This window comes from Oryctolagus cuniculus, chromosome 1 (genome assembly GCF_051225735.1).
Source record: "Oryctolagus cuniculus isolate XC-2025 breed Fujian yellow rabbit chromosome 1, ASM5122573v1, whole genome shotgun sequence".
In the NCBI taxonomy this organism is placed as follows: domain Eukaryota; kingdom Metazoa; phylum Chordata; class Mammalia; order Lagomorpha; family Leporidae; genus Oryctolagus; species Oryctolagus cuniculus.
In genome coordinates this window covers 4521232-4548183 of record NC_142867.1, presented here as the reverse complement: position 1 = coordinate 4548183, position 26952 = coordinate 4521232, and the positions used below count along the sequence as shown (strand labels likewise).

General features: G+C 69.0%; 4 protein-coding genes across 13 annotated transcripts in view; 3 read left to right on the top strand and 1 right to left on the bottom strand.

The window, feature by feature from the left end:
* Positions 1–4343, top strand: part of RAD9A (RAD9 checkpoint clamp component A) — a 64273-nt gene extending 59930 nt beyond the window's left edge. For all 5 annotated transcript variants that reach the window (XM_008273744.5, XM_089316275.1, XM_089316252.1 and 2 more), the window contains 8 exons: positions 9–123; positions 205–304; positions 2059–2168; positions 2244–2353; positions 2438–2502; positions 2586–2723; positions 3357–3570; positions 3653–4343. In XM_008273744.5, the coding sequence (XP_008271966.3) occupies positions 9–123; positions 205–304; positions 2059–2168; positions 2244–2353; positions 2438–2502; positions 2586–2723; positions 3357–3570; positions 3653–3748 (948 nt within the window). In that variant the 3' untranslated portion in view covers positions 3749–4343. The remainder of the gene's footprint in view (positions 1–8; positions 124–204; positions 305–2058; positions 2169–2243; positions 2354–2437; positions 2503–2585; positions 2724–3356; positions 3571–3652) is intronic.
* PPP1CA (protein phosphatase 1 catalytic subunit alpha) lies at positions 4126–6586 on the bottom strand (the record flags this gene model as incomplete). Its single annotated transcript, NM_001101706.1, is given in 6 exon segments — positions 4126–4552; positions 4627–4761; positions 4839–5062; positions 5824–5928; positions 6193–6423; positions 6497–6586. Coding segments are annotated over 6 exon segments (896 nt in total), but the record flags the coding sequence as incomplete, so codon positions are not given.
* Positions 6587–7480: 894 nt separating this feature from the next.
* TBC1D10C (TBC1 domain family member 10C) lies at positions 7481–12866 on the top strand. 5 transcript variants are annotated; one of them, XM_089316370.1, is made up of 10 exons: positions 7481–7629; positions 8176–8365; positions 9037–9136; positions 9215–9322; positions 9403–9509; positions 9656–9770; positions 10186–10251; positions 10354–10543; positions 11843–11997; positions 12206–12866. In XM_089316370.1, the coding sequence occupies exons 1-10, from the start codon at positions 7602–7604 to the stop codon at positions 12551–12553; spliced, it is 1407 nt and encodes a 468-aa protein (XP_089172496.1). In that variant the 5' UTR covers positions 7481–7601; the 3' UTR covers positions 12554–12866. The 5 variants fall into 5 exon arrangements, with proteins under 5 accessions (XP_089172496.1, XP_089172659.1, XP_051682685.3 ...); XM_089316533.1 differs by lacking the exon at positions 7481–7629 and adding an exon at positions 7900–7941; XM_051826725.3 differs by lacking the exon at positions 7481–7629 and adding an exon at positions 7902–7965.
* Positions 12867–17912: 5046 nt separating this feature from the next.
* CARNS1 (carnosine synthase 1) lies at positions 17913–26150 on the top strand. 2 transcript variants are annotated; one of them, XM_051826483.3, is made up of 10 exons: positions 17913–18297; positions 18697–18723; positions 19703–19976; positions 20573–20662; positions 20920–21407; positions 21622–21796; positions 21874–21959; positions 22494–22725; positions 22802–23082; positions 24053–26150. In XM_051826483.3, the coding sequence occupies exons 2-10, from the start codon at positions 18721–18723 to the stop codon at positions 25277–25279; spliced, it is 2856 nt and encodes a 951-aa protein (XP_051682443.1). In that variant the 5' UTR covers positions 17913–18297; positions 18697–18720; the 3' UTR covers positions 25280–26150. The 2 variants fall into 2 exon arrangements, with proteins under 2 accessions (XP_051682443.1, XP_089171732.1); XM_089315606.1 differs by lacking the exons at positions 20573–20662; positions 20920–21407 and having other exon boundaries at positions 18187–18297.
* Positions 26151–26952: the final 802 nt, after the last annotated feature.

Here is a 26952-nt window from a genome sequence, read left to right as displayed (position 1 = left end):
GCCCCCAGTCCTTCCTGTCCGTCTTCCGCTCGCTGGCGATGCTGGAGAAGACGGTGGAGACGTGCTGCATCTCCCTGAGTGGCAGGAGCAGCCGCCTGGTCGTGCAGCTGCACTGCAGATACGGTGAGCGGGCTGCAGGCGGGCCGGGGTCCCTGGGGAGGCGGAGGCCCGCGAGGCGCGCTGAGACCCCGTCTGCCCGTGCAGGGGTGAGGAAGACCCACAACCTGGCCTTCCAGGACTGCGAGTCCCTGCAGGCCGTCTTTGACCCAGCCTCGTGCCCCTACAAGCTCTGCGCCCCCGCACGGTGAGCACGCCCCTTCCTACTTGGGGGCTCAGGGGGTCGGCTGAGGAAGGCACCGCCCCCGTATCCGCTGCGCTCGCTGGGAGCCTCAGACTTCACCCAGCCGGCGGCGGGCAGGTCCTCAGCCGGGGTCCCTCGACGTACAGGCGAGCCGAAGGAACGGAGGTCTCGGCCCCGTGCTCGTCCGTCCCAGGGGCCGGGCCTGGTGCTCTGGCGCTCGGCCATTCCGATTCCGCTGGAAGAGCGCGCGGCTGGCGTGGGTGACCGGGAAGGCCTGGCCTGCCCTTCTTCCGCGGGGTCGCCGCTCCGGGGAAGCCCCCTTCTAACGCCCAGGCTCCAGGCCTTGAGTGGCCGGGCCAAGCCGGAGATGCCGTGTCCAGGAGGGCTGCCCGTGCGGGGGGCGCACCGAGGGCCGCAGGGGCGGGCAGGCGTGCGTGTTACTGCGGCTAAAGGTCTGAGCCAAGGGTCAGCCGAGAGAGGGCTGGGCTGCCCCCTGCTCCCCGCGGGACCCCACCTGCATCCAGCAGCCCCCGTCCCCCCGTTGCTCGTGGGCTCTGAAGGCCCCTGTGGATCCCGGCGGCGCGCGCCCCGGGCTCTGCTGAGCCGCACTTGCCCGGGACGCCGTCAGGGGAAGGGGAGGCTTTCGCCCTGGTCTCCATGTGAGGACCAAATACTGACTTTTCTACTCAAACGAAAGGCAGGGCGACAGAGGGAAGGGCCGTCTTCCGCCTGCTGCTTCATTCCCTCAGTGCCCACAGGGCTGGGTTAGGCTGCAGCCAGGAACCCACGCCCGCATCTGCATTTCCTATCGTCTGCAGGAAGCTGGATAGGATTCGGAGTAGGCAGGACTTGAACCAGGCTTTCTGACACGGGTGTGGGTGTCCCAGGCAGCGGCCTGACCCTCTGAGCTGCAAGGCCTGCCACGCTCTTAGTTTTGTTAAGATACATGTTATCCAGGCCGGGCTGTGACGTAGCAGGTAAAGCCGCCGCCTGCAGTGCTGGCATCCCATGTGGGCGTCAGTTCAAGTCCCAGCTGCTCCAGTTCCCATCCAGCTCTCTGCTGTGCCCTGGGAAAGCAGTGGAGGGTGGCCCAAGTGTCTGGGCCCCTGCACTGAATGGGAGACCCAGAGGAAGCTGCTGGCTCCTGGCTTCGATTTGGCCCAGCTCCGGCTGTTGTGGCCATCTGGGTAACGGATGGAAGACCTCTCTCTGCCTCTGCCTCTCTTTCTTTCGAGTAATTAATTTAAAAGATATTTCACTTATTTGAAAGGCAGAGTTAGAGCGATCTTCCATCCACTGGTTCACGCCCCAAATGGCTGCAACGGCTGGGGCTGGGCCAGGATGTGGCCAAAGCCAGAACTCCATCTGGGTCTCCCGTGTGGGTGCAGGGTCCCAGACGCTTGAGCCGTGCCCCGCTGCTTTCCCAGGCACGTGAGCAGGGAGCGGCCAGGACTGGAGTCAGCGGACGTCACAGCGGGCAGCTTAGCACGACTGCGCCACGGCGCGCGGTCCCACCGCCTGTTGTTCAGAACGAGCGACTGTTGCTCTTTCTCGCGGGCGCCAGTTCCTGCAGCAGCCGAGAGCCGTGCCTGCCGTCTTTCAGCTGTGGCACACGTCCGTAGATGAGGCCTGCAGGGCGCCCTGAGTCCTGGCTCCTAGGGATGGGCGAACGCAGTGCCCCACGGCTGCGCGGGCAGGGGCTGTGTCCCGGCTCCTGGCCACCCCTGCCTGCCCGTGACGCGCTGCTCTCCCCGCAGGGTCCTGGGAGAGGCCGTCCTGCCCTTCCCCCTCGCCCTGGCCGAGGTGACGCTGGGCGTCGGCGCTGGCCGCAGGGTCATCCTGCGCAGCTATCAGGAGGACGAGGCAGGTGAGGAGGCGGGCTGCTGCCCCGCGTGCTGGGGGCCGGGGCGGGGTCCTCACCTCCTCCCGGCCTGCCCCCCAGACAGCTCCCTCAAAGCCATGGTGACGGAGATGAGCCTGGGGGAGGACGATTTCCAGCAGCTGCGGGTCCGCGAGGGGGTGGCCGTCACGTTCTGCCTCAAGGAGTTCCGGGTGAGCCTCCCGCCGCGCCACGTGCCACGCCGCCCCGGCGGGCCGACACCCGGCCTCACCGCTCTGCCTCTCCCTCCCTCCCAGGGGCTCCTGAGCTTTGCTGAGTCGGTGAACTTGTCGCTTAGCGTTCACTTCGATACTCCGGGCAGGTAACGCGCAGCCGAGGGACAGGGCGGGGGGCTGGCAGCAGCCCTGTCCTGGAGTGACCGGCGTGGGCCCGTCCCCTGCCCAGGCCGGCCATCTTCACTGTGGAGGACTCTACGCTGGATGGCCACTTTGTCTTGGCCACGTTGTCGGAGCCGGACCCGCACTCCCTGGGCCTGGGCTCCCTGGAGCCCCGCAGGCCGGAACCTCGGCTCCAGGCCCACAGGTGAGGGCGCCGCCTGCGCACCCCTTCTCTGCTGGTCTCGGCCCCCTGCCTGAGCCTGCTGCTTCCAGCGTCCGCACCTCCCCCAACACACACTTCCTGCCGGCTGCGTGGTCAGCTGTTTGGAGACCCCTCCCACCCAGGGAAGCTTCCCCAAGGCCCTGTTGGCCTGGTTTCTCTGGCTGGAGCCTCCCCTCTGAGCCTCCCCCCAGGCTGGGGCGGAGGCAGGGGCTGCCTGGGGTGGGGGAAGCAGGTGGCTGGGAGGGCAGGTGGGCTGGGGAGGACGCCGGCCTAGCCGAAGCAGAGGAAGCTGGGTCTGGCCCCCCGCCCAGCGCGTCCCAGGGCGCCAGTGCTTTCCAGCGCCCGTCCCCGGGGAAGGGGGGGCCTGGGCCCCTTGTGGCCCACTCCCTTACAAGGCCTGCTGCTCCCCTCCCAGAGCAGAGCCCAGCCAGCCCCCAGCACGCCTCTGCAGCCCCTCCCCCGACAGCCGGATGCGAGCCCCGCCTCCTCCAGGAAGCCTCCCCTTGGCCCTGCATCCTTCCTCTCTAGCAAAGCAGAATACAGCCAAGTGACCACTAGTGGGCCTGAGCCCCCAGGCCCCGCCCTCCCTGCGCCTCACGCCCCCTCTGCCCGCAGCACACCCCACCAGGACGACTTCGCCAGCGACGACATGGACTCCTACATGATCACCATGGAAACCAGCGGAGGCAGTGAGGCCCCGTGGGCGCGGCCCTCCGGGTCCCCTTCACCAGGTCCCCAGCCGCCCTGCAGCCCCGCACCCCCCTCCGAGGACGAGGACGAAGACGAAGCTGAGCCCACTACAGTGCCTGGGACCCCCCCACCCAAGAAGGTAGGGGCTGGCGGCGCAGCTGGGGCTGGGAGGGGAGCACGGGAGCAGCCCCCAGAGCTCACGCAACTTCCTCTCCTTCCAGTTCCGCTCCTTGTTCTTCGGCTCCGTCCTGACCCCCATGCGCTCCCCCCAGGGCCCCAGCTCTGTGCTGGCTGAAGACAGCGACGGCGAAGGCTGACCCCAGGCTCAGTGGCGCCAGCCGGGCCCGGCCTCGGGGTGGCAGCAGCTGGGGAGGGAGCCAGGGCCTCGCCACCCCGGCAGGAGGCTCCTCGCCACTTTGTCTGCTGCAGGCCGCAGGCCAGGCCCCGGCCGCCGCTGGCAGCCCGCCGGCCCGCACCCGAGACCTGCTCTTTGCTCAGACCCAAGCCACACCTCAGGGAAGCCCTGCGCTGGCACAGGCTGCTTTCTCGCCTTCCCCAGTCCTCTGGCTCTGGTCTGGAATTCTAGGAACCTCTGGACCCGAGTGTGTGGCTCAGGCTGCCCTGGCTGGGCCTGTGCCCGGCAAGCTGCCCTCCCCAGTGGCCGTGCTCGGACAAGGGAAACGCAGGCCGTGGCCAGAATCCAGCTTTGACCTTTATTCAGGAGACCAGACGGGCTGCCCTGGGACCCGGCTGCCAGCCCTGCGGCCGCACGAGACGAGACCCAGTCTGGCCGCCGTCGCCCTGAGCTGCAGCCTTGGCCCCAGGATCCTGCTTGCAGCCGCGCAGGTGCAGGCTGGAGGGAGCCTGGGGGGTGGGTGCTGCTAGTGATTCATTAAAAAACAGATCCACCGAGGCCCGTGTCCCCGTGGTGGCGGCCGAGGCGGCACGGCCGTGGCAGCATGGTTCCTGTGCAGTCAGCCCCTGTCTGGGCAGGGGGCCGCACGCGGGGGCTATTTCTTGGCTTTGGCAGAGTTGCGGGGTGGGGTGATGGGTCGGCCTCCAGGGTTCAGGCCACTGAACTGCCCGTACTTGCCCTTGTTCTTGTCGGCCGGCTTAAGGATCTGAAAAGACAAAAGGCAGTCAGGCGTGCGGGGCCGGGCCGGGCCACGCCGGGCCCCCTCCTTCCGCTCCCCACCTGGAAGGAGCACATGAGGGTCTCGTCCACGCTCATCATGGCTCCGGCGTTGTCGAACTCGCCACAGTAGTTGGGGGCTGAGAAAAGTGTCACCAGCTGCCGCTTGGCAAAGAACTCATAGCCGTCCTCCACCACCTGCGGGGGGAGTGGGGGCGGGGCGGTCAGTCCTGCGGGGCGCGCCGCCCCTCCCCCCGGGCCGGAGCCCGGCCCACCTGGTGCGCCCGGCAGATGAGGTCCAGGTCATGCTTGTGCAGGAACTTGGCCACCACCTCCGCGCCGAAGGTGAAGGAGACGCCGCGGTCGTTCTCGCCCCAGCCCTGCACGTCCTTGTCGGGGTCAGACCACAGCAGGTCACACAGCAGGCCCTGGTCGGGCACGTCCGTGGGCCGCATGATGCGCCGGATCTGCTCCATGGACTGCAGGTCGGGGGAGAGGCCTGGGGAGAGGACCAGTCTCAGCCGCGGGCGCCCGGCCGCTCCACGTCCCTGCCGGCTCCCTGCCAACGCGCCTGGAGAGCAGCCGAGGACGCCCGAGTGTTTGGGGCCCTGCGCCCACGAGGGAGGCCCGGGTGGGTTTCCGGGCTCCCTGCTTCAGCTTGGCCCAGCTCCGACTATTGGGGGCACTGGGGGAGTGAACCACTGGGTGTGCGGTGCCTGTCACTCTGCCTTCAAATAAGTAAATCTTAAAAAACGTAAGGACGGGGGCTGGCACGGTGGCACAGCAGGTAGCCTGCGACCCACATGGGCACTGGGTGGCGTCCAGCTGCTCCACTTCCGGCCCAGCTCCCGGCCACTGGCCTGGGGAATCAACGGAAGGTGGCTCAGGGGTCCGGGCCTGGCCACCCCTGTGGGAGACACAGATGCCAGCCCTGGCCGTTGCAGCCGTCCTGGGAGTGAAGATGGGACATCTGTCCCTCCCTCTGTGACTAGGGGGCTCCCCCCAGGGAGGCTCTGCCAGTCAGCCTCGCCTTCCCGCCACCGTGCGGCCCCGGTCCCGGCTCCGCCGGCGCCCAGACAGGCAGAAGTGCTCCCTCCGCGACTGCGCTCACCCCCAGGAACGGGACTAGCAGCCCAGCGGGGTGCCGGACGCCCAGCAGAGGTGAGCGCGGCCTAGGCCAGCCGGGTGGAGGGCCTTCTGGAGGCGACAGAGACGGGATGCCGAGGCCCCCTCCCGGCACACGCCCAGAGCCAGCCTCACCGCCATGGCAGCAGAATATCTTCTCGTCCACAATGGCCGCGATGGGCAGGCAGTTGAAGCAGTCGGTGAACGTCTTCCACAGCTTGATGTTGTAGCGTCTCTTGCCTGTGAGGGGACAGGGACGGGGACGGCTCACGGGGAGGCCTGGTGCTCGGGCCGCCAGGGCACCCTGTGGGCTGGGAGAGGACTGGAAGGCAAGGAGGGCTTGGGCCCCCGCCCCACCCCTGTCGGGCCGGCTCCCCCCACCCTGTGAGCGGGGCCACACCAAGACCCCTCAGGCGTCCAGAGGGCTCAGGTCAGGGATGCAGGGCGGCCCCGGGGCAGGGGCAGGGGCAGGGTGGACGCCGGGCGCCGCCGGCGCGCGCTCACACTCGTCGTAGAAGCCGTAGATGCGGTTGATGCTGGCGCACTCGTGGTTCCCGCGCAGCAGGAAGAAGTTCTCGGGGTACTTGATCTTGTAGGCCAGCAGCAGGCAGATGGTCTCCAGGGACTGCTTGCCGCGGTCCACGTAGTCACCCAGGAACAGGTAGTTGCTCTCTGGGGGGAAGCCGCCGTACTCGAACAGCCGCAGCAGGTCGTAGTACTGGCCGTGGATGTCACCTGGGGGCCGGGGGCGGGGTCAGCGAGGAGGGGCCCCGGGCCTGCGCGGGGGAGGGGCCGGCGGGGGGCTCACCGCAGATCTTGAGGGGCGCCTCCAGCTCCAGCAGAATGGGCTGGCTCAGGAAGATCTCCCGGGATTTGAGGCACAGACCACGGATCTCGTTCTCCGTCAGCTGCACATTCTTTCCGGGCCGCGAGCCCTGCACTGGGGGGCGGGGGGAGGGGGCTGAGCACCCGGCCCCCGAGCCAGGAGCAGGTGGGCGACACGAGTGGCTCTCCGCGGGCACCTGCGGGGCCGCCGGGGACCCTCCCGGCCGCGGGGGCTGCGGGGGCTGCGGCGCCTGCCCTGGCCGCCGCCTCAGGCCTCCCAGGACCAGAAAGACCCCCACCACCCTCGAGGCCCTCCCAGGGGGCCGTCGCCCAAAGCCCGGGGGCGCACGGGTTCTCCCCTCAGCCCAGGAGCCGGGCCCAGCGGCGAGCTCGCGGGCCGCCTCCGCCCAGCCCGAGCTGGTCCGGGAGGGGCCGGCTCGCCCGCGCGCCACTTCCGGGCCTGGCGGGGCCCGGGGCGCGGCGGTGGGCACGGCCGCCCCGCCACCCCCGCCAACCTTCCAGCAGGCGCCCGATGATAGAGTCCAGGTTGAGCTTCTCGCTGTCGGACATGGCGGCGCCGCCGCTCGGGCCCAGCAGCTCCGGGCCCACTCCTGCCTCCCGCCCGCCCGCAGCCTCCTTCCGGCCTGGCGCTGCTTCCGCCCGCCCCGGGCCGCCCCCGGCCCAGGCCCCGCCCCGCCCGGCCCAGGCCCCGCCCCGCCCCGGGCCAGGCCCCGCCCCTCCACGCTCTGGCGCCGCCGCTGGACGAGGAGCGCGGCGGCGCGGGGCGGGGCCTGGCCTAGGAGCTGGGGGGCGGGGCTTTCGGGGCGGGGCCGAGCCGGGTTCCACCCCCGCGGCACCGCCCAGCCCGTTTCAGAGGCTGGGGGACCGGAAGGACCATGGAAGTTGTTTTTCTGTCGCACGGGCCGGGCGGCCTGGGCGGCCGGGTGGTGTGAGCACGTGAAGACCCGTCTGCCCAGACGCTGCGGTCACGCTCTGCCAGTGCATACAAGGGAACCGAGTCCCGGGGCTGGCGGGTGACCCCCAGGCAGCTGACCAGCCCCAGGACATCCGCGCGTCCCTCGCTCGGGATGCTCCACGCTGTCCTGTGCATGCTAAGTGCACTTTTTACTAAGTCCCGCAATGACCTTTCCAGGGGCGAAATAGTATCCCATAGGGTGCAGGTGGTGACGGGCAAACGCGACAGCAGCCGCGGTCCTCACTGGCACCCCGAGCTGACCTTGCCACCCAGGTGGCCTGGCGCCGTCGCACGCAGCACAGGAACCCGAGGCCGCCGCCGGGGAGGGGAGGAGCTGGTGGCTCAGGGGCGCTGCGGGGGCAGGAAGAGCTCGGAGAGGAAGGGGTGACCCCCCCCTTGGGAGGGGCCCCCAGCGGGTTGCTGAGGCTGTGAGGAGGAAGTGGGAGGAGGAGGTGAGGGGTGAGGTGCAGCGGTAGGTGAGCAGGGCGCCTCGGGCCGGGGCCGGTGGGTTCGGGGTCTGGGTGCCAAGGCCTGGCCCTCCTGTCATTTCACAGCCTGGCTGCTCTCCCCCCACGCCCGTGAAAGGACACGGGGGCTTGGCGGGATGCCCTGAGACCTGTCCCTTCCGACCCGGGCACCGGGAGGGCGGGGAGCGGCCCCCTCACAGTGGCTCTCCACGCCCGCAGCTGGCCGCAGCCCGTGGCCTGGAGGGTCTCGCACCATGGCCCGGGCCCTGGGGGAGGAGCTGCTGCAGACCTCCGAGCTGCAGGAGGACTCCAGCTCCCTGGGGTCCGACTCGGAGCTGAGTGGGCCCGGCCCATATCGCCAGGCCGATCGCTATGGCTTCATTGGGGGCTGCTCGGCGGAGGAGCCCGGGTGAGTGAGGCGGGGCTGGGCGGCAGGGGGTCGGGGCTGAGGGCGGGGCGGGGGCGGAGTTATGGAGGGAGACCCTGCTTTGGGAGGGTCTGGCGTGGGGACTGGACACTGGGGACTCGGCCAGTGTCACCGTCCCCAGGCGCCAGGTGGAGTCCTACTGATGTGGAATCACCCGGGTGGGGGTGGCTCTGTCTCTTTCGCCCCCACCCCGGAGACTAAACATCCTTCCCCTTTTAATCGCGGGCCCTGGAATCCCAGCTCCGAATCCCAACATCGCCTCCTACCAGCCCTTCCTGTACAGACAGGAAAACAAGTTCAGAGACAGACAGAAACTTGCCCCAGGGCACACAGCACAGCCGACACTCAGGACTCCTGGTGTCCAGTGCGGGACACCGTCCGACCAGCTGCCTGGGGATCATCCACGTCCCTGTCCCCGGAGGCAGCCGACCAGGCTCCCCGCCCCACAAACACCCACTCACCCCATCATTCTGCTCTGCCCTGGCCCTGTGACAACCGCTGGTAGCCTCTGGGGCACAGCTCACTCTGGGGGCTTTCTGGGGATCTCCAGGGCCACTAACGGGCCTCACCCGGGCGGCCAGCAGGGGTGGGGGACAGGTGTGGCCCGAGGGGACGGCTGCCCGGCGCCTGACACCTGTGTCCCGTGCCCCCAGGACGGGCCAGCCCCCGGCAGGCCTGATCCGGCAGCGGGAGATGCAGTGGGTGGAGCTGACGCAGCACTGGGAGAAGACCATGTCCCGCCGGTACAAGAAGGTGAGGGGTGCCCTTGCCGCCAGCCCGCTGCTGTGCTCGGGCCGCGGGGACGGCCCTCACCGCCCGCCTCGCCCGCAGGTGAAACTCCAGTGTCGCAAGGGCATCCCTTCGGCCCTGCGGGCCCGCTGCTGGCCCCTGCTGTGCGGGGCCCACGTGCGTCAGAGCGGCAGCCCCGGCACCTACCAGGTGAGGGTGCGGCAGGCCCACCTCCCCCCAGGGGGCCGCGCCACACAGAGCCCTCACGCCCGCCTTCCTGCCCGCCACAGGAGCTGGCAGAGGCCCCCGGGGACCCGCAGTGGCTGGAGACCATTGGCAGGGACCTGCACCGCCAGTTCCCCCTGCACGAGATGTTTGTGTCCCCCCAGGGTCATGGGTACGAGGCAAGGGGTGCCCAGGGACCTGGTGGGACTTTCGGCCCGGTCGCCCCGATCTACCGCTGCTGCCGTGTGTCCCAGGGCACCTGGGGGAGGGTGGGAAGGGGTGCCCGGGGGCTGGCCCTGATGGGGTCTCCTGGCACAGGCAGCAGGGGCTCCTGCAGGTGCTCAAGGCCTACACCCTGTACCGGCCCGACCAGGGCTACTGCCAAGCCCAGGGCCCCGTGGCCGCCGTGCTGCTCATGCACCTGCCCCCGGAGGTGAGTGGCCGGCGACCCAGGACTCTGACCCCCAACCCCAGGGACCTGGCCATCCTGAACTCCGGGCCCATGACCCCAAATCCCAAGTAACACTGGCCTTGGGGACATGGTGTCCTGGGGACCCAGGGCCTCAGGACCACTGACCTCATGACTCTCAAGACCCCAAGGACTGGGACCCCCGACCCCAGCCCTTACTCCAGTGACCTCGGTAGGGGTCTGGTGCGGCTACCTTGACCTCATGACTCCTGATTCTGAATCCCATGGCCGTGACCCCTGACCCCAGGAACCCAGGGACCGTCCAGCCCAACACCCCGAGCCCTGTTTCTCGCGCCTCTGTCTTGGGCAGAGGCTCTCAGGCACCGGGCGGGGGGGGCCGCACCCCTTTCCCAGCCCCCTCCTGTGCCCGCCCCTCCAGGAGGCCTTCTGGTGCCTGGTGCAGATCTGTGAGGTCTACCTCCCCGGCTACTACGGGCCCCACATGGTGAGAGGCTGGGCATGGCGGGGCGGGGGGCAGCAGCCCAGGGGCCCGGGGCAGCGGTGGTGCGGGTGGCCCCAGGCCGCGGGCTGACGGCCGTGGCCGCAGGAGGCCGTGCGGCTGGACGCCGAGGTGTTCTCCTCCCTGCTGCGGCGGCTGCTCCCGCGTGTGCACAAGCACCTGCAGCAGGTGGGCGTGGGGCCCCTGCTGTACCTGCCCGAGTGGTTCCTGTGCCTCTTCGCCCGCTCGCTGCCCTTCCCCACGGTGCTGCGCGTCTGGGACACCTTCCTCAGCGAGGGTGAGTGGGGCGGCCCGTGGCCAGGTGGGCGGGAGGCTTGGGGCGGGGAGGGCGTGCCTGGGGAGGAAGCCAGCTCATCAGCTCGGACTTCTCCCTCTCCAGGCCCTCCTGGGGCCCGGGTTGGGGGGCCGAAGGTGGTGCCCGGCCTGGTGCGGGAGAAAGGGCCCCCCCGCTCCTGGCCCTGGCTCATTGCAGTCAGGGAGGCGTCTCGGGGGAGGTGGCTGGGTGGGAGCTGGAGCTGTGTGCCTCGGAGACCAGGCGAGGCTGTGGCATGGGTGGGAGAAGGCAGGGCTCCGCTCTCTGGGGAGACCTGGGTGGGCGAGACCTCCGTTCCGATGAGGGGCGACTACGTAAGCAGGTCCACGAGGTAGTGGCAGGCTGGCGCCAGGCCGCAGGGACTGGAGACTGGGGCCTGTGAGGGGAGTGGCACACGCAAGCGCTGGGCTCCCGGACCTTATTCTGTGTTAGAGCGAGAGAGAGCAAGAGAGAGAGGTCTTCCATCTGCTGATTCACTCCCCAGATGGCCGCAAAGGCTGGGGCTGAGCCAGGTCGAAATTAGGAGCCAGGAGCTTCATCCGGGTCTCCCACAGGGGTGCAGAGGCTCAAGGACTTGGGCTGCCTTCTGTTGCTTTCCCAGGTGCATTAGCAGGGAGATGGTTGGGAAGTGGAGCAGCCGGGACTCAAACTGACACTCATATGGGAGGCAGGCGTCACAGGCTGTGGCTAACCCCACTACGCCGCAGCGCCAGCCCCTGGGGTCCGTCTCGATGTCCCCATCCATAACTTGTCTGAGTTCCGTTCTGTGTGTTGCACCTGCCGGTTACGCCTAATAGAAATCGATCATATACTGAGCACTGGCTGTGGGCCCAGCAAGCTTCAGGCCGGCCCCCAGGGAAGGACCCCGGCTGTCTTAGAGCCACAGGTCAGGCCACCATCCCTGTGTCACCGCCCTAGCAGCCTCAGACTGGGGGGTGGGGCCTGCTCAGTGTGGCTGAGAGAGGACAATGACAGTCATCCCTGTGGCCGCTCCTACAGGCCAGGGGCTGCCAGTAAGGGGTCTTGAGGCTGCAGGATAGGCCTGAGACCACACACACACACACACACACGGCATGCACACTCGTGAGCCTTACCCTCTTGGGGTCGGGGGACGGAGCTCCACCTAGACTATTTCAGAACCCAAGAGACAGAGTCCCTAAAGCTGGCAAGGCCTTAGTGGGCGCCCACCCTGAGGACAGCTCCAGGCACAGAGTGAGGAGGGGCTACGCTGGCTCCCTCAGTGGGCCCCTCCCCGGCATGCAGGTGTCAAGGTGTTGTTCCGCGTGGGACTGACGCTGGTGCGCCTGGCCCTGGGCACCGCAGAGCAGCGTGCCGCCTGCCCCGGGCTCCTGGAGACCCTGGGCGCCCTGAGGGCCATCCCCGCTTCGCTGCTGCAGGAGGAGGGCTTCATGTCGCAGGTGGGTGCCCCCCGCCCTCCCCTTGCTGTGGCCTGGTCCCCGAGCGAACGCGGCTTCCCATGGCCCTCCCGGAGAGGCTGTGTGCGCCCCGCTCAGCCCTCAGCCACTTCCTGGACTCTGCTACCCACCCCCCCGCGCCCCTCCCTGACCTCGTGGCTTCCTGCCTCCCTCTGGGAGGGGCCAGCTCAGCACCAGCCCCTCCCCGCAGGTGCACAGCGTGGCCCTGTCCGAGAGGGCCCTGCAGCGGGAGATCCGGGTCCAGCTGGCCCAGCTGTCGGACGCAGCGCCGGGGCCATCGCCACAGCCACAGGCCCGTCTTCCAGGAGCCCAGGCCATCTTTGAGGCCCAGCAGCTGGCCAGGGCGCGAGGAGGCAGCAAGCCGGAGGTGCCCCAAATCGTGGTGCAGCCCCCAGAGGAGCCCCTACCCCCACGGCGCAAACCTCAGACCCGCGGCAAGACCTTCCACGGGCTCCTGACTCGGGCCCGGGGCCCACCCCTCGAGGGCCCCCCCAGGCCCCACCGAGGCTCTACCTCCTTCCTGGACACCCGCTTCTGAAGATGCCACCCACCAGTGCCAGCGCCAAGCTCCCGGACAGCCGATGCCGGCCCCACAGACAGGCCGCACTTGGCCTCCAGTGACTCAGTTCCCTTCCTGGCAAGGGTCCGGCAGTGGAGGAGGGGCCGTCACACACGGGATGAGAGCTGGCCCCAATGGGAGCCCAGGCTGGCTCCCCACCGCCGGAGCTGTCTTGGTGCCCAGGCCTTTGCCAGGATCGAAGCCGGCGCCGAGGGAGTTGGGGTGAGCGGCTGGCTGGGCTGCGCGGCCCCCGAGGGCTCTGGGGGCCGGGAATAAAGTCTGTCTGAGCCGAGGCCTGGATGGCGTTGGGTGCAATGCCCTTCACCCTCAACCCTGGGCAGGCTGCTCCCTCCCCGCCTCCTATCCTCCGCGCCCTCCCGGCCCTGATCCCGCCCTGGGGACAGACCGAGGGTGCCTATTGGCTGCTGGGGGAGGTGTTTACCAGCGACAGGCGCCAAGTGCGAGCCGCGTGGTGCAGCCTCTGGGGGCAGGTAAGGCCTCTGCACCTGCACCCTGCAGAGCAGGGCTCCTGACAGATGCTGGCTCCCGGAGTGGAGCCCCGCCCCTATTTGCCCCTCCCCCCTCCTCCCAGGCAGCTTCAGGAGTCCCTGGGGTGGGGGGCCTCTAGCCCAAGTCTGCCCCCCCCCATGGTCCTGGTCCCATCCATCAAAGGGAGCCAGGCAAGAACAAAGGCCCAGTGTGCCCAGCACAAAGGAGAAAGGTCCCGCCGGCCCTCTGCGCTCCCTGAGCCCCCGAGCGCCCCCTCGGGACAGCCACCATGGAAACCCCCTCCCACACGCACTAACTGCCCCCGTGGGTGCCTGGGACATGAGCCATCGCCCAGACAACAGGGCTGGTGCCCGTGCAGGCTTGTGTCCCTGCGGTGCCCGTCTCCAAGCCCTGCCTGTCCCTGCCGCTGCCAGTGCGCCGGGACCCACGCCGAGCGCTGCACCTGCAGGTGGGGTGCTCCACGCTGGCGTGGCCCCCGTCAGAGCCGGGGCTTGGCGTGTTCTAGCGACAGGGCTGCGAGCTGCAGAAGCGCGTCCACTCCCAGTGTGCTCACGCGGAGCCCGCTGCGTGCCTGGCTCGGCCCTGGGTCCGATCGGGGAGACCTGGGCGAATCCGCGCTCTCCCTGGGAGCCTGAGTCTCAGGATGGCGGGGGCTTGGCCACGCCCCTCATGGCTCATGGCAGCGCCAAAGTCTACCCAGGCCCCCCACCCTTAGCAACCTTACACCCACCCCTCCTTGGGCGCCCTCTCGGCTCCCCACCCCTCAATCCTGCAGCAGCGCAGGGCGCAGCCTGTCTGGGTCACGGGCCTCTGGAGTGCCACGCCCCAGCCCTGGGCACCCTCAGCTCAGAGCCATCCCCAGACACCCACGCCCTCTCCTGTGCCTAGAGGCGGGGGGGAGGGGCGTCTCCAATGCTGTAGCAGGTTGGGGGGACCTGCCCCTGAGCCCTCCACAGGTGGGCTCCCCTGCTGGGAGAAGGGGGGTGGCTCGCCCGGCCTGGGTGCACAGTGTGGCAGAGTGGAGAGTCACCACTCAGCCAGGTGCCTCTGTGCAGTGAGCAACCTGCAGGACCATCCTCGGTGACCCCAGCGGCTCCCTGCACACCTGGCTGGAGAGCGCCGAGTCTGTGCACCGAAGCTGTGTTGGCACCGTGCCGTCTGTCAGCTCGCACCAGCCCGGAGGATCTGAGTAGGGAGGGCACACAGGTCTCTCCCATGGAGTAGAGGGGGGACCCACGGTGTCTACCTGGCACCACCACCCACCCGAAGTGTCCCCCATCCCACGCTGTGCCGGGCTAAAGTCCCCGCAGGAGAAGGGGCCCTGCGGCTGACGTGGCGGCGCAGCCGGTTAAGCTGCCACTTGCGACAACAGCGTCCCATACGGATGCTGGTTTGAGTCTGGGCTGCACCACTCCTTTTCTTTTCTTTTCTTTTCTTTTCTTTTCTTTTCTTTTCTTTTCTTTTCTTTTCTTTTCTTTTCTTTTCTTTTCTTTTTTATTTAAGGTTTATTTATTTGAAAGATTTGCAGAGATGGAGAGGCAGAGAGAGAGAGAGAGACAGAGAGAGAGAGAGAGGTCTTCCATCCGCTGGTTCACTCTCCAATTGGCCATGACGGCCGGAGCTTCGCCGATCAGAAGCTGGGAGCCAGGCGCTTCCTCCGGGTCTCCCACTCGGGTGCAGGGGCCCAAGCACTTGGGCCATCCTCCACTGCCTTCCCAGGCCACAGCAGGGAGCTGGATCGGAGGTGGGGCTGCACTCCTTTGCCTGTTCCTAGTCCCAGCGCCCTGGACCTGGGTCGCACACTAAATTTTCCTCCCTTTGCCTACGTTAAAAGCAAGCACTGCTGGGGCCGGTGCTGTGGCATAGTGGGTAAAGCCACCGCCTGCAGTGCCAGCATCCCACATGGGTGCCGGTTCGAGTCCAGGCAGCTCCACTTCTGATCCAGCTCTCTGTGGCCTGGGAAGGCAGTGGAGGATGGCCCAAGTGCTTGGGCCCCTGCACCCACGTGGGAGACCCAGAAGAAGCTCCTGGCTCCTGGTTTCAGATTGGCACAGCTCCGGCTATTGTGGCCAATTGGAGAGTGAACCAGCGGATGGAAGACCCCTCTCTCTCTCTCTCTCTCCTCTCCCTGTGTAACTCTGACTTTCAAGCAAAATAAATTAAAAAAAAAAAAAAAGCGGACACCGCCAAGCCCGAGAGAGCTCAGGAGGAAGTGGTGTTTGAACCCTGGCGGACGCCAGCCAGGAGAAAGCACGGGTCCTGGGATGAGTGCACAGCCACCCGGTCCCAAGTTGGGCAGAGCTGGGAGGTGCCTGCCAGACCCAGACAAACAGCCGGGGCGTTCGTAGTGGGAATCCGGGGAGAGGAAACAAGGCATGGCCCTGAGCGCCGCTGACTGCAGATAAGGGGGCAGGCGGCGTGGTATGGCCGTGGGCAGGGTCTGGGGACGGCGGGACACTGGTCCCTTCCGTCACAAGGGCTTCGCTGGCTGGAGTCCTAAGCAGGACACAACGGGGACTTCACCGTCAATCCCGGGGGGCTTTTTTTTTTTTTTTTACAGGCAGAGTGGACAGTGAGAGAGAGACAGAGAGAAAGGTCTTCCTTTTGCCGTTGGTTCACCCTCCAATGGCCGCCACGGCCGGCGCGCTGTGGCTGGCCCACCACGCTGATCCAAAGGCAGGAGCCAGGTGCTTCTCCTGGTCTCCCATGGGGTGCAGGGCCCAAGCACCTGGGCCATCCTCCACTGCACTCCCTGGCCACAGCAGAGAGCTGGCCTGGAAGAGGGGCAACCAGGACAGAATCCGGCGCCCTGACCGGGACTAGAACCTGGTGTGCCAGCGCCGCTAGGCGGAGGATTAGCCTATTGAGCCGCGGCGCCGGCCCCGGGGGGCGTCTTTTAAACAAACTGTTCATCTCCGTTGTGTTTGAAAGGCAGAGAGACAGAGGCAATGGGAAGCGAGGTCATCACAGTGGCCAGGGCTGGGCCAGGCCGAAGCCAAGAGCCCAAACTCGATCCAGGTCCGCCGCTCCCGGCTGAGACCCGGGTCCCTGAGCCGTCACCGCTGCCTCCCAGGCTGCCCGCTAGCAGGAGGCTGGATTGGTAGCGAGCAGCCGGGATCACACCGGGCCCTCCCAGTCGGGGTGCAGGGGTTCCAGGAGGGGGCTTCCCCCTTGTGCCAAACGCCCCGCCCGCCTCGGCGCTCCCGGTCGGGGTTTGCACACGAGCTTCGAGCAGGTGCTGCGCGTCTGGCCCAAGGCTGTTAACTGACGGACTTCTCTCCCTCTCTCCTTCCCTCCACCCTCTGGCGCTTGTAACTAAACTCAGGACGTCTCGATTTTTATTTTTCTCACCTACAGGGCAAACTCCAGTATGGCTGGTGCCCAGCCCTGGTGGCCCGGGAGCGGGCACACCCTGCCGGTGTGCATTTGGCCGGATCCCCGGCTCACCTGTGACCCGGGGCGAGTCACGCCTCCTTCCCTCAGGTATAAAAGGCAGAGAAACCCAAACGCCGCCCCTGCCGTGAGCGGGGGCTCCGCACCCCCAGCCTCAGTGCGGGATCAGGAGACCTGTGCTGGGCCGGCTCTGGGCCACAGTGGGTTAAGCTGCTGCCTCCAAGGCCGGGGCCCCTATCTGAGCGCTGGTTCGAGTCCCGGCTGCTCTGCTTCTGATCCAGCTCCCTGCTAATGCGCCTGGGAAAGCAGCGGAGGATGGGCCAAGTGCTTGGGCCCCTGCACCCACGTGGGAGACCTGGAGGGAGCTCCCGGCTCCCGGCTTCAGCCTGGCCCAGCCCCGAGTTGCGCGCCCACTTGAGGAATGAACAAGTGGGTGGGAGATCATTCCTCTGTCACTCTGCCTTTCAAATAAATCTTTAAAAGAGAGAGAGCGAGCGAGCGAGCGAGTGCCGGCCTTTCCAATGAATGCCCACCGACTGCCAAGCACCCTGGGCCCAGCCAGGCCTGGGCACAGGAATCCCATGTGAAGATGAGACAGCTCAGGGCTCTGCTCACGCGATGTCCAAGCTCAGCTCTCTGCGTGGCATCCATGCCGTGGGGTCATGAGGCAGCTGAGGCCACCCGTGCCATCTCGGATGGGCGCCTGCTGCACCCTGCTCCAGGAGCTGGGGCCGGCGGCAGGGAGCGCACGTGTGTCCCTGGAGCTGGGAGCCCTGCAAAGCTGTGTGTGCTGTGTGGGCTGGAGGGGGGCCCTGGGTAGGTCCCTTCCGCCCTCTGGGCCCCTCGGGTGGTGGACAGGGGTGCTCACAGGTCGCTCCAGCCCAGCCGGGCATGGAGAAGACCGAGTGTAGGGATGGGATGTGCAGGGACCAGGGGCCCTGGCGCCCAGCCTCTGTGCAGCTCCGGGAACTGGGAGTGGACCCCAGGGTGTGCGTGTCTGGGTTGCTGCCAGGAATGAGCTTGTGGCCGGCAGCCCGTCCCCTGGGCGTGTGCTGTGGGTGCCAGGTCAGGGCTCCTGGGCGTGGCTGTCTTGTGGGGGAGGGGTCCAGCTCACCTGGGGGAGGATGCGCAGGGCGGATCTGACAGCCCCGGTGCAGAGCAGAGGGTACCCGCGGAACTGCCACCACCCTCCTGCAGTGGCTCCACCGTGGCCCCGGTCAGCAGGGGTGCTCAGGAGGGGCTCCGCGGTGCGCGGAGACCCTGGCCCAGCAAGGCCTTTCTGGGACGGGGTTCAGCAGGGCAAAGGGCTGGAGCCGGGAGCAGGCAGCCTCAGGGCCGGGCTTGCTCCGGCTTCCCCACCCCCAAGGGCGGCCCTAGTACCAGTCTCTGCCCGCGCCAGCCCGGCTCCATCTCTCTCGCTCGGGTCTCCCGGTCTTCTCCCGCGCGGCGCGGCGCGGCGCAGCGCAGCCTGGGGAGCCCGGCGGGCAGCCCCTAGCCGGGTGCACCTGGCCCCTGGCAGGACTCAGCGGCTCCACAGCTGCCGGTTCCCGGGGCTGTCAGCGGCTCCCTCGAGCGGGTCCGACTGCCCCCTACCGTGTCCCCAGGTCGGGGACGTTTTGGCGGGAGGGACGGGGCGGGCCGCTGGCGACGGGTCCCTGGCGGTGGCCCCGGGTCCGCCCCGCGCCGCCCCAGCCCCACACTGGGCATGCCCCGGGCGCTTCTATATAAAGCGGCGCCGCCCGGGCCGGCGCCCCCGCCGCCGCGCCCCGACCGCTCCGCGTCCGCCCGCCGAGCCCGGCCGAGCCGCTGCCGCCCGCCAGGTACCCCGGCTCCGGGCCCTCCCGGGGAGCCAGGGAGGGGGGCTGCCGGGCAGGGGCCGCGGACACGAGACCCTCGACACCACCCGACCCCCGCCGCATCCCGGGGCGCCCTCCTCTGGAGAGGCTGATCCCCTGCGCGGCCGACGCAAACGGAGCGCAGCGGGGCGCAGGCTGGGGTGTGTGCGCCAGGGGCTGCGGTCCCCACGGGATCGGGATCGCAGGACACAGACCTCTCCTCCTGCTTCCTGGGGTGGGGGTGGGGAGCCTTGGGCAGCTCCTGGCGGGAGCGGGACAGAGGTGGCAGCGTCGGGGGGGGGGCACTTCTTGGCTCCCAAAGTCTCAAGGGCTGGATGGTCCTGATTCCCTGCTTTGTCTCTCTGCCCCTGCTTCTGCCATCAGTCTCGCAGCCTCTGCACCTGCCAGATGGTGAGTCTCCTGTGGGCCCTCCCCCAGAAGGCCCAAGTCCCTGGAGACACAGCCCCGGGGGCAGGGCTGATGGCCCTGGACAGACAAGCCCACGTCGGGGCTCCGCACCCTGGACACCCTGCCCCCACCCCGTGTGCCAGCGAGGAGCAGCTCCTGTGCACCAGGCCCTCGTCTGTCCCCCATCAGCCCCGGGAGCGAGGCCCGCCTGCTACTGCCCTTGACACTGTCACTGCACAGTATTTCCCGGGGTGCAGGACAGAGCAGGGCACCCTGGTCCAGGCCGTCCCGGGCACCCCTTGTAAAGAGGACATGGAGGCTGGGAGTTTGCCCTGCCAAACTGGACTCAAGCCCTCATCTGGGGCCCGGCCCAGCCGCGGCACCCAGTGAGTCCCTGAGTCCAAGTTCCACAGCACCCCCGGGATGGACCCAGAGCGGCTGCACTGAGGTGGCCCGGGCTGTCCCCTGGGAGGCAGGAGACTGCAGGGCGCGGGTGTCCCCACGGGCTCAGCAGCCCCGCTGGGGAGTCAGCCAGCCTGGGAGGGGGCAGGGGTGTTAGATTTCATGCAAAGAAAGCAATTCAGGCCTCGGAGTGGCAGCCTTCCCCTCCCGTGCCGTGCCGGCACAGCCCGCGTGCACAGCTGCGGGCCACCGGTGCAGCAGCCCCTCAGGGCAGGGAGACGGGGCACTGGGCCCAGAGAAGGGAGCAGCCCAGGGACCGCTCCCGGGCTGCTCCCTGTCCTGTGACAGCTACGTGGGCCACGCCTTGATCAACGAAGCATTGCCAGCACCTGGCCAGGACAGTCCCTGCTGCCCCTGCGGCCGCCCGTCCCGGGCAGCGCTCCCAACAGCTCCCAGAGTGCTCGCACCCATGCCGTCCCACTGACAGCCCGGGCTGGGAGAGTGGGGGCTTAGCCCTTCTTTGGCTTACCGCGCCCCCTCGCCCACCCCGTCCGAGACCAACCACTTCTGTCCCCCTCAGCTCTCCCTGGACGCGCTGGGCCCCGAGTGGGACTGCCCGCTGGGCTCCAAGGATGTGGAGGAAGAGGAGGGCCCGTGGGGAGGGGGCTCCGGCCTACCGCCCACCAGCTGCTTCCCTGGCTCCTGGCGCCAGGACGTGGGCCTGGACTGCAAGGGCTCCCCAGAGGGGGCTGAGGCCCGGGCCTGGACTGTCCATCACTACAGCCTCCTGCAGAGCTGTCTACAGCAAGCTGGGCTCCCGGAGACTCAGGACCGCAGCCAGGTGCCCCGCACAGGTGCCCGAGGGCTCCACGGAGCGGGAGCATGGCCGGGAGCGGGGGCGGGGCGGGCGCCAGCACCCCCATCCTGCCCAGGGGTCTGGTCGGGTCTCAAGGCAGGCAGGCAACTTTCCAAGGGCATTCAGCACCAGTGAGGTCAGAGGTCAGGGCTGTGTCCTCTTCCCCCTGCCCGCCCCCACCCCAGGATCCAGCCGCAGGATTTGCAAACCCTGTTTTGTGGAGTGGAAGCGCCCAGGGAAATCTCTGGGGAGCTGAGCAGGACTCTTCCCGTGTCAGGTGGCCACAAGGCTTTTCTGTAGGCAGAGGGCTCACAGCTAGGACACAGGAGGACCACAGGCTCGGCCCCATTGTACACACTGGGAAACTGAGGCTCTGGGAAAATGACCTTTCAAGGTCACGCAGAAAGGCAGAGCTGGGGCAGAACCCGGGTCTGCGGCCGCCCAGCCCGCGTGCCCTGTGAGCTAACCTCCCCGCCTCCCATCCCAGAAAGGAGCTGGGGCCCGAGGGGCAGGGCAGGGCAGAAGCCGGGGGAGGTGGGCAAGCAGCAAGAGGAGCCCCTGGTGAGCTTGGCAATGTTCTCTCCCCCCCCCGAGGTTGCCCCGGGGCCGAGGTGACCTTGTGCATTCTGGGGTCCCCCAGCACCTTTCTGTCCGTGCTGCTGGAGGGGGGCGTCCAGAGCCCGGGTGAGTGTGGCCCAAGTTCCCCCACCCCCCTCCCCTCCTACAGAAAGGGCAGCCCCGCCCTGGCCCAGCCACATCCCAAAATACCCACCAACCCTGGCAAGCACTTGCATTCCAGGGGACCAGCTGCCACCCTCCGAGGAGGGTGGGTTCCGGGTGCAGCTGCCCCCTGGAGAGGCCGGGGCTGGCGCGGGTGCGTGCGTGCGTGCGTGCGTGAGGTGTGGGGAGCCTTCCCTGGACTGCCTCCCTCTGCCCCACAGGGAACATGCTCCTTTGCCTGTCCCCTGCTTGGCTGACGAAGGTGCCCACACCGGGGCAGCCGGGTGAGGCGGCGCTGCTGGTCTCCAAGGCCGTGAGCTTCCACCCCGGGGGCCTGACATTCCTGGATGACTTTGTCCCTCCTCGCCGGGCCACCTACTTCCTGGCGGGCCTGGGGCTGGGGCCTGGCCTAGGCCGGGAGGCAGCCGAGCTGGCCCGCAACCTGAGCTGCCCCACAGGCGCGTCCGAGGAGCTGGCCCGGCTGCTGGAGGATCGGCTGCTGATGCGACGGCTGCTGGCCCAGCAGGGCACCGTGGCCGTGCCAGCCACCCTGGCTTTCGCCTACAAGCCGCCGGGGCTGCTGCGGGGAGGGGCTGCCAGCCCGGGGCTGCGGCTGGTGGAGTTGAGTGGCAAGGAGGGCCAGGAAACCCTGGTGAAAGAGGAAGTGGGCGCTTTTCTGCGCTCCGAGGCCCTGGGCGCTGCCCTGCAGGTAACAGGCTCCCGCCTGCCCAGAGGTCTGGCCGGACGCCGGCAGGAGGGGCCCCTGGCACCGCCGCCAAGCTCTGCGGGGGAAGCACCCCCCACCGCCAGCCCCGCTGCCGCCCCCCACCTCGGTCCACTCATTGGCTCCGGTGGCGTGAGCGTCCCGCCCTGCAGGGGTGCGGGCTGGTGTCCAGGAGGCCCCTCTCCCCTCCCCGCTGCAGGTGGTGGTGAAGCTCAGCGGCTGGCGCTGGCGGGGGCAGCAGGCTTTGCGCCTGCACCCGCGGGCCGAGCCGGGCGCCGTGGCGGACACGGTGCTGGTGTTGCTGGAGAAGCTGGAGGAGGAGGAGAGCGTCCTGGTGGAGGCCGTGTGCCCGCCTGCCTGGCTGCCCCTCCCAGGTGAGCGCCGCCCGGGCCGGCCGGTGGGCGCTCCGCGCGGGCCTCCCGGCTGCTCAAGCCTCCGGGTCTCCCCCCAGGCGGCCCCTCGCCGGGCCCTGAGCTGGCTGTGCGCATCTGTGCTGTGGTGTGTCGGACCCAGGGGGACAGGCCCCTGCTGAGCAAAGTGAGTGTGGCCCGGGGGAAGTGGGCGGGTGGTGACCTGCCTGTCATTCCCCAGCCCCGCCCCCTGATTTGGCCAGGGCCCCTAGGTTGTCTCTGGGCAGAGGACAAAATTTCCTTCCGGGGTGGGGGCGGGGACAAGGTCTGGGTTACCTCTTGTGGGAATCCTGGGTTTGACATCTGTGTCTCCCCCCGCCCCCCCCAGCCCCGAGAATGCCCCAGAGGGTGACCCACCCAGGGTCCCTGATAAAGCTGCAGGTAGCCAGCTCGGGGCCAGGCTGAGCAGCGAGTCCCACGGGAGCTCTGGTGGAGGTGCCAAGGCCAGGGCACCCAGGGTGCTGACACAGGCGCCCCCCCCAGCCCTCAGGGAGCAGAGACCCCAGCTGGGCAGTGGCAGGGGCACACGTGATCTGGGAAGTTCAAGGCGCTTCGGGGGATGGGGCGTGGGAGTGCCCAGTGGGGGTCTGGCCCAGACCTTGGCACAGGGGAGTCCCGGGCACCCCTCCCGGCCAGTTCCCCTGAGCGGCCCCCTGCCCAGGTGGTGTGCGGCGTGGGCCGCGGGGACAGGCCGCCGCGGCACCAGAGCTCCGTGCCCCGGACCCTGGAGGTGGCCCTGGCCCAGTGCGGCCTGGGCGAGGCGGCGCAGGTGGAGGCCGTGAGGCAGCGCGTCAAGGCGGCGGCCGAGGCCGCGATGGCCGCCGTGCTGGCCCTGGAGGCCGGCCTGAGCGCCGAGCAGCGCGGGGGGCGTCGGGCCCGCACCGACTTCCTCGGTGAGTGCGGGCTGCGCGGGGCGCGGGGCGCGGGCTGCGGGCCGCCCGCGCTGAGCCCGCAACCCCGTCCCCCAAGGCGTGGACTTCGCCCTGACGGTGGCCGGCCGCGCGCTGACCCCCGTGGCCCTGGAGCTGAACGGCGGCCGGTGTCTGGAGGCGTGCGGGGCGCTCGAGGCGCTGTGGGCCGCGCCGCGCCTGGGGCCGGCGGCGGAGGAGCCGGCGGCCGCGCCGCTCGTGGAGACCATGCTCCGGCGCTCGGCGCGCTACCTCATGGAGGGCAAGCAGCTGCTGCTCGTGGGCGCCGGCGGCGTCAGCAAGAAGTTCGTGTGGGAGGCGGCGCGCGACTACGGGCTCAAGGTGGGCGGGGCTGGAGGCCCAGGGGCGGGGCCCTGGCAAAAGTGGGCGGGGCTGGAGGCCCAGGGGCGGTGCGCGACTACGGACTCAAGTGGGCGGGCCGGGCCGGGCGGCAGTGGGCGGGGCTGGAGGCCCGGGGCGGGGCCCGGCGCAGGGGGTGGAGCCGGAGGCAGAGGGGCGGGGCGTCCCCGCCGCGCTGCCGAAGTTGGGAGACTCAGACCCTGGTGTGAGAGGCCCCCGGGTCCTCTACGGAAAGGGAGCGAAGAGGAGCCGGAGACGCGAGCGGCGCTCAGGGTTGGCCTGGCCTGGCTCGGTCCCGGGGACCCGGCGGACACCTGGCACCCGGGGCCCGCGTGGAGGCGGCTGCAGAGCAGCTCACAGACGCCCAAGTTCACGGCGGCCGGCTCGGCTCGCATTGCAGAGCCTGGAGCCGGCCAGGAGGGTGGACATCTGTATCCCCGATGAGCAGCTGGGGGCGTCTCCCTCCTCCGCTCCTCCCGATCACTGCCTGCCTTGCCCCGTGTGTTCCAGGGCTGTCCCCCCTCTCCGGAGGCCCGTGTGACAGTGAAGACAGCCCCCCGCCTGCCCCCTCTGCTCTGGGTCCCAGCTCACTGGGTTCCTCTGGGGGCACCTCCCAGTGTGCAGAACACGGGGAGTGAATGACAACCAAGCCACCCTTCCCCCGCCTGTTGTCAGGAGCACGGGGGTGGGGGCCTCCCCTCGCTCACCCTAGCACCCCCCACCTCCCTGGCTTCCTCTCGCCTCTGTTACTCTTCAGCTCCCAGCTCAAACATCACCTGCTCTCCGTCGCCGCCCCCTTCCCCTGCAGGCTGGGTTCCCTGCCCCATCTCCGAGGCTCCCACTTGTTCCATCAGCCCTGGGAGTCACCCCGAGGGTAGGAGTGCATCCTCCGGCCCCCTCCTGGCTCCCCAGCCCCCGGCTGACTGGGGCGCCCCCTCCTGTGGTTCTGCAGCTGCACCTGGTGGAGTCGGACCCCAACCACTTTGCGTCCCAGCTGGTGCACACCTTCATCCACTTCGACGTGACGGAGCACCGGCGGGACGAGGAGAATGCGCGGCGGCTGGCGGAGCTGGTGCGGGCGCGCGGCCTGCAGCTGGACGGCTGCTTCTCCTACTGGGACGACTGCCTGGTGCTCACGGCCCTGCTGTGCCAGGAGCTGGGTCTGCCCTGCAGCCCCCCGGCCGCCATGCGCCTAGCCAAGCAGAAGAGCCGCACCCAGCTGCACCTGCTGCGCTGCCGCGGCCCGCCCTGGCCCGCGCCCTCGCTGCACGCCGTGCCCTGCTGCCCGCTGGAGAGCGAGGCTGACGTGGAGAGAGCCGTGCGCCAGGTGCCCCTGCCCGGCGTCATGAAGCTGGAGTTCGGGGCCGGCGCGGTGGGCGTGCGGCTGGTGGAGGACGCCCCACAGTGCCGGGAGCACTTCTCCAGAATCGTCCGCGACCTGCAGGCCGAGGCCGACCACCCGGGCATCGGGCTGGGCTGGGGCAACGCCATGTTGCTGATGGAGTTCGTGGAGGGCACTGAGCACGACGTGGACCTGGTGCTGTTTGGCGGGCGCCTGCTGGCCGCCTTCGTCTCCGACAACGGCCCCACGCGGCTGCCCGGCTTCACGGAGACGGCGGCCTGCATGCCCACGGGGCTGGCGCCGGAGCAGGAGGCCCAGATGGTGCAGGCCGCCTTCCGCTGCTGCCTGGGCTGTGGGCTGCTGGACGGGGTCTTCAACGTGGAGCTCAAGCTGACCAGCGCGGGGCCCCGGCTCATCGAGATCAACCCCCGCATGGGCGGCTTCTACCTGCGCGACTGGATCCTGGAGCTGTACGGTGTGGACTTGCTGCTGGCCGCCGCCATGGTGGCCTGTGGCCTGCGGCCGGCCGTGCCCCCCCACCCGCGCGCGCGGGGCCACCTCGTGGGCGTCATGTGCCTGGTGTCCCAGCACCTGCAGACGCTCAGCTCCCCCGCCAGCCGCGAGACCCTGCAGGCCCTGCACGACGGGGGCCTGCTGCGCCTGAACCTGCTGGAGGAGGCGCTGGTGCCCGGCGAGTACGAGGAGCCCTACTGCAGCGTGGCCTGCGCCGGGCCCAGCCCCGCCGAGGCCCGCCTGCGCCTGCTGGGCCTCTGCCAGGGCCTGGGCATCGACAGGCCCAGCTACCCGGTGGCCCACTTCCTGTCTCACTTCAAATAGCACTGGGGCCAGGGGGCAGGGACCAAGTGCTGGGGGAGGCGCCCCGAGGCTCTCCCTGCCTCTCCCTCTAGCCCCCCTCCCCCCAGGGCTCCTTCCCAGCCCCGCCCGGCCTGCCCTGGGGCCTGCGGGACCCCCAAGCCTGCTGGGCTCGAGGGCCACAGAGGCTTGGAGGTGGGGGCTGCTGGGCCTCCTTGCCCTTCCCAAAGGCCCAGTGCATCCCCAGGATTCTGGCCTTGTAGGTGTGACAGCAACTGCGTGCGCACGTGCGCACACACACACACACTGCTGCCACCCCCCAGCCCTTCCCAGGTGCAAATGGGCCAACCCGCCTCTCTTCAGCACCCCTCCAGGCTGGCTCCCTCCCTGCCACCTACAGGAAGGGAGCGGTCCTGGCTTTGGGACCTGAATTCCAGGCTAGTTCCAAGCTTCTGGCCAGTGAGCAGTGGAAGCAGTGACCAGAGGCCAGAGGCGGCAGTGCCTCTCTCTCCTCGTGCCCCCGGGGCAGACACGGCCGCCCCCATCCTCCAGGCGAGCAAATGAGCTCACAAAGGAAACGCGGCTGCCCTACGATGACACCACCGCGGGCGGAGGGTCACGGGACACCAGGAACGCCGGGTTTTGCCTTTTACTAAGTCTTAACGTGCAACTCCGCTTCCAGGCACTGTGACTGCTGTGCCCGAGTCGTTGTGAACGCCTCCCTCCATGCCCCAGGCTCCCCCCCAGGCTCCCCCAGCCCCCCACCCCGAGCGTCTGCGCTTTGGCCTCTGGCAGGCACCTGCCCCTGAGTTCAGCAGGGAGACTGAAGACCTGCGCAGCACGGGGCCGCGCACGGCGGCCCACACTCCCTTCCCCAATAAAGGCTGATACACTAGTGATGTCTCTGGGGTTTGCAGAAGTTCCCTCGACTGGACAGCTCCCCGGCTCAGCCAAAAGGGGAGGCGGGGGAGGGGCGGGGGGACACCTGCGGTCCCTGGAGCTCCCACCCCACAGATCAGTCCGCATCGGAGCCCAAAGCTGAGGGTTTTCTTTGGTGGAATTACAACCGGGGGCCCTATGCAACCAGATGAGCGCCAGCGTGTGCCAGCCTGGAGACCCTGCGGTTCTGACCATCTCAACCCATCCCCAGGCTCCCCTGTGCAAGTGGGAGGCACCTCCAGGCGGGTCCTAATGGCCAGAACCCACTCTCCAGGCCCGCTCGGCCCCCCTCCCCCAGAGCTCCACCCCGCACGAATGCAGGCCCAGTCTAGACTCCCTGAGCGGCCTGGGTGCCCACTCATTCATTGTTTCAGCGAAGCTGTCTAAAGCGCCTGTCGGCGGCGAGCAGCTGAATCACCGAGTGTGCCTCCGACGGCACAAAGCCAGGATGCTCGGGTGGACCAGCTAGCCCTGGGCGCGCTGGGGCGGGAGGCTGGCACCGACCGGAGCAGCAGCGCGCTGCTCACGCCCTAAAAGTCTGGTCCGCAGGGGCGCCCGGCCGAGTCGCCTCAGGGAGAGCCTGGCGCAGCCGCCCCTCTTTCAGGGGCGAGCAGAGGGGTCGCAACCTGCCCCCGGCCACCCAGCCAGCCCAGCAGGGCGCGGCTCCAACAGATTGCACTGAAACTCACATCTGCATGCACTTCCTACTGCGCCCCGTCCAAGCTCCAACTCCCCCCGGAGCCCACATGGGAGCCTTG